The 4,223-nt window shown below is 43.6% G+C and overlaps 1 protein-coding gene across 1 annotated transcript; it reads right to left on the bottom strand.

The window, feature by feature from the left end:
- Positions 1-2,437: 2,437 nt before the first annotated feature.
- Positions 2,438-3,892, bottom strand: LOC148020092 (uncharacterized). The gene is made up of 2 exons (XM_087700900.1): positions 2,995-3,892; positions 2,438-2,600 (listed from the first exon to the last, which is right to left on the bottom strand). The coding sequence occupies exons 1-2, from the start codon at positions 3,681-3,683 to the stop codon at positions 2,453-2,455; spliced, it is 837 nt and encodes a 278-aa protein (XP_087557026.1). The 5' UTR covers positions 3,684-3,892; the 3' UTR covers positions 2,438-2,452.
- Between the last annotated feature and the right edge of the window lie 331 nt (positions 3,893-4,223).

The raw sequence follows: 4,223 nt of genomic DNA, 5'->3' as shown, positions 1-4,223 counted from the left end.
TATGCCGAGATTGACAAGAGAGGCTTGGAAATGGATTTTTCTGTGGCCAATACATTAATAGATACATATCATAAATGTGGAGCAATTGTGGAAGGCCAATATATGTTTAGAAAGCTGCCTTCTAAAGATGTCGTGTTTTGGACTGTAATGATACAGGGTTATGAAGAGAATCATGATTGGAACACGGCACAATTATGATTTGGAAGACAATGGTGCATATGTTGGCCAGTCTAAACCTGAAATTGAAGGCCGCTTTTCTGGAAGAAAAAAGGAGGCTACTTTTCAGAGCGCACGCGGTTGCTTGTTTGTTTGGGAAGACTTGGCCCTGTTTCAGGCTTTTGGGAAAAAAAGAGCACTCACGTCCTGACAAAAAAAAAGTAGGAGATGTTTTTCTTGGAGCTCGAATAGGGAGGAACAACTGAGGGAGGAGATTTGTACTCTCTGAGGCAAGAGTTCAAGAGGGAGAAATTGCAAATTGTTGTGACGACGAAGCGGAAGAAGAAAAGCCAGACGTGATGATGTTCGACAAGCCTATTGAAAAAGTTCGAAGTGAAGATGAAGGAGCTTGACGAAGCCTATAGAAGATGACAATTAGCCAGAGGGAACGTAAAATTCTGCTGACAGGAAAGGAGGGAGAACTGCAAATTAGATGCAACGAGCGGAAGTTGTAGAAGAGACGGAAGGAATCGACGAGGTGATACAACGGAGGAGGGAGGAGATTGCAGTAAAGAAGTGGAGGGATGAGGCGAATTCACAAAAGCTGACGAAGATCAACAAACCTGTTGAAGACGAATGATGGAAAGAAAACACATACATCAAAGGCCGAAGGTGGTGGATGAAGTTGCTATGGCGAAGACGATGTAGCTGACCGGAAAAAATCCCAACTTAGTGATTATATAGGTGCCACCTAGTTAGTTCTCAATGTGTTTTAATGAGCGAAGCATCCCCTAACTAACTATGTTCCTACAACAAGCTTCCCTTAACTAGCTACTAAGAAAGCATAGTTCTTGAACCATAGCTCCTAACCTAAACCTCCCCAGGAGAGGTCACTATATGCATGACCTCCATACTACGAAATTTTCCTAAATAAACATAACTCTTTTTTTTAATCTATAAATAACCTCTCCTTTATATCAAAGCATCCCTTGACTAAGTGAGTAGTTTTTAAAATATATTTTTGACCTAAGCATCCCTTATTTAACAAAGTAGGTAGTTTCTAAATTAGGCACCCCCTGACCTAGGTAATAAGCATCCTCTGACTAACTAGGTAGTTCTTGGACTAATCTTCCATTGACTAACAAGGTAGTTCCCATCCTTGACCCAAAGATCCCATGACTACCTAGGTAGGCCTTGAAGAACCAAGTATCTCCTAACAAATTGGGCAGTTCCTGAGTCAACCAACTAGGTATTTTACATTCTGTACCCCAATCATCCATTAACTCACTAGGTAGTGTCTTAATAGGGTATACTTGACCTAAGCATCCCATGACTAACAAAGGAGTAGTTAAATCAAGCATCCCCTAGCATAGCCATTCCCTAACTAGCAACATAAGTAGATCTCAAGCTAAAACCCACTAAGTAGCTACCAAGATAGTCAAGGCAACTAGAATGTTAACAAGATAGCTAATTATTCATCATCAAACTAGTATTTGGCTACCTAGCTAGCCTCACACTTGAAAGTATTGTCACATACGTAGTTGCTCATCTAATAACTACCTTGTAAACTAGCATGTTGCATACATAGAATTGTAGCTACCAAGCGCGGTATTAACTTGCATGTGAACTGACCAAATCCCAAGGTACTTCCAACCATAGGAGTCAATGAAAGTTATGAAACAAGACATTAGTTATGTAGCATTCACTTGCACAGTGGGTATTGGATAGCAAGACCGGATGTTATTCTATTTTTGTAGCTAGTGTTTGCACATACTTTCTCGGATTTGATTCTTGTTTTGTATACTTGAAGGTGTTGAGACTTTGGACACTAATTGACCACACATACATACAAGGGGCAAAGAGAGCAAAGGAGAGCGCATGCATGCGCGCGTGCACACACACACACACACACACACACAGGTTTTAATGTTGTAAGAACAATCACAAGATGTCTTAAGGCATATCCTACAAACTCAAAACTTGAATCCCAGTAAACTTAAACGAGAGAGAGAGAGAGAGAGAGAGAGAGAGAGAGAGAGAGGGGGAGAGAGGGAGAGAGGGAGGGAGGGAGGGAGGGAGGGAGAGGCTAATACAATGGATTTATCGAATAGTTTGAATATTAAACATCACACTTCTATGTCCAATCAATACTTTATTTTTTCATTACAAAAAAAGGAATAAAAATGTATCTTCTATGTCCAACCTATTGTTGGCCAAAAAGAAGTTGAGAACAACAATGGGATATATTACTCTTTCATCAGCTGGTGCAACTTGAACTTTATCTTATTGTCTACATTCATGATAATGCAGATATATAGAAGGCATATATGGTGGAATAAGGAGATAAATAGATGTCCCCAATGCTTATGTTTGATGTGGTAGATGATGGAAGTCCTCCATGTGTAGCAATGCGTTGGATGTACGTGATGGCACCAAGTGAATCTCTACAATACACAAGGCAATCAATTAGTTACATTATTACATCAAAGACAAGGTGTGAAGGCAATGAATACAATGTGTCAATGAATCAACCGATTGATATGTGTGTAGTTCAATCAACCATCCCATTTGTCTATATGTATGTCATGACTAGTTAGTTGTTAGTGAATTAATCAATTTGTAAGTTAATTAGTTTGTTTCTCTTGCAAACTATCTTTTAAAAAAAATAAAGTGCATATATGTGTATGTCGATGTAGGTAGATGAGGATTCATATATGTATCTGTCCACTATGTATCCGAAGGTATCTATAGACAGATGTATGTATGTAACTTGCGCATGTGCGTGATATATACAGGAAGTACATATATGTACGTGTCTATGGATTAAGAGATACTCACAGGCTGCCGCGTTGAGTGGTGGTTTGGAGGAGGCTCCAAGGGATGCTGTTGGGGTCGACTGAGACGGCTTGCAGAGTCTTGGCGGTGACCAGGGTGCTGCTGTTGCTGCAGCCGTGAGCGTCCTGATGGGCGGTATTATTGAGGGTGATCTGCCAGCTGGGCTGCCCGCCGCCGGCGTCCGGTTGGGCCAGGAAGAAGTGCTGGCCGATCACTTGACGATGGTCAAGACGCTGACGATTGTTCTGGAGCAGCAGCTGGTGGACGTTGCCGGAGGTTGTACTGACGGATGACGCGTTATCCTTGTCGTCGTCAATGGAGACTAATGTGGCCGCGGGGTCGAAGAAGAGATCGGCCGTGGCGTTGAAGAGGGCCCAGTCGGTGCCGTTGAAGGCATAGTGCTGGTGCCCCACGCCGCTCACCACCAGGCGCAGCCGACCGCACGCGGCCAGCGTTCTGTCATCCTCGCCCGCAACATGGCATGTTGGGACCACCGCTATCGTGGACGGGATCGTTACCGACGTTGTTTCTCGACCGCTGCTGGCAGCCGCTGCAGATGAGCTCTGGCGCAATTGCTGGACGCCCAGTGACTGTACACTCGGCTCCGATCGGCTGCTGCAATCTGTGCTGCAGATCAGGCCCATGGCAAGAATCATGGCAGTTACATGCAGGGCGTTCAAGGGCAAATTCATGCTTAGTTGAATGTGTACCGAGATAATGATGATCTCAGTACAGAGAGAGAGAGAGACAGAGAGAGCGCAATCAAAATCAGAATCCACAAGCAATCGCTGAATGAGATCGTGGAGGCAATAGCACGACGTTTTTTCTCTTAATATACAAGCACGGGTCTTGTATTGCTCCAACAGCAGCAGTCCTGTCAGTGTAGCTACCGATGCCAGGTCTATTGCTCCGACCCATTCAACAAAGGCACTACTCGTGAACGGGCCCGAAGGTAGCTAACCATGTTGGTGTAGGAGCAGGCATTATCTGAACCGATATCACCTTGGCCAATATTTTAGGACACCAGTCGTCGTGGGCTCAAAATAATTGCACGCCAAGGTCGGCTGTCGTGACTCATTTGGCGTATGGGTTTGCGGCTGGCCTCGTTCACTCTAACTCTCCTTTTAAATTTCCCAAAATCCATGTTCACTACGACAATTCATCATATATTTGCGGCTGGATTTTTCAAATACGTTCTAACTCTAACTCTCCTTTTAAATTTCCCAAAATCC

This window comes from Lygodium microphyllum, chromosome 19, assembly GCF_053477565.2.
Source record: "Lygodium microphyllum isolate KBCC chromosome 19, Lygodium_microphyllum_v1.1.10, whole genome shotgun sequence".
NCBI classification, from domain to species: Eukaryota; Viridiplantae; Streptophyta; class Polypodiopsida; order Schizaeales; family Lygodiaceae; genus Lygodium; species Lygodium microphyllum.
This window is presented reverse-complemented; position numbering and strand designations above follow the sequence as displayed.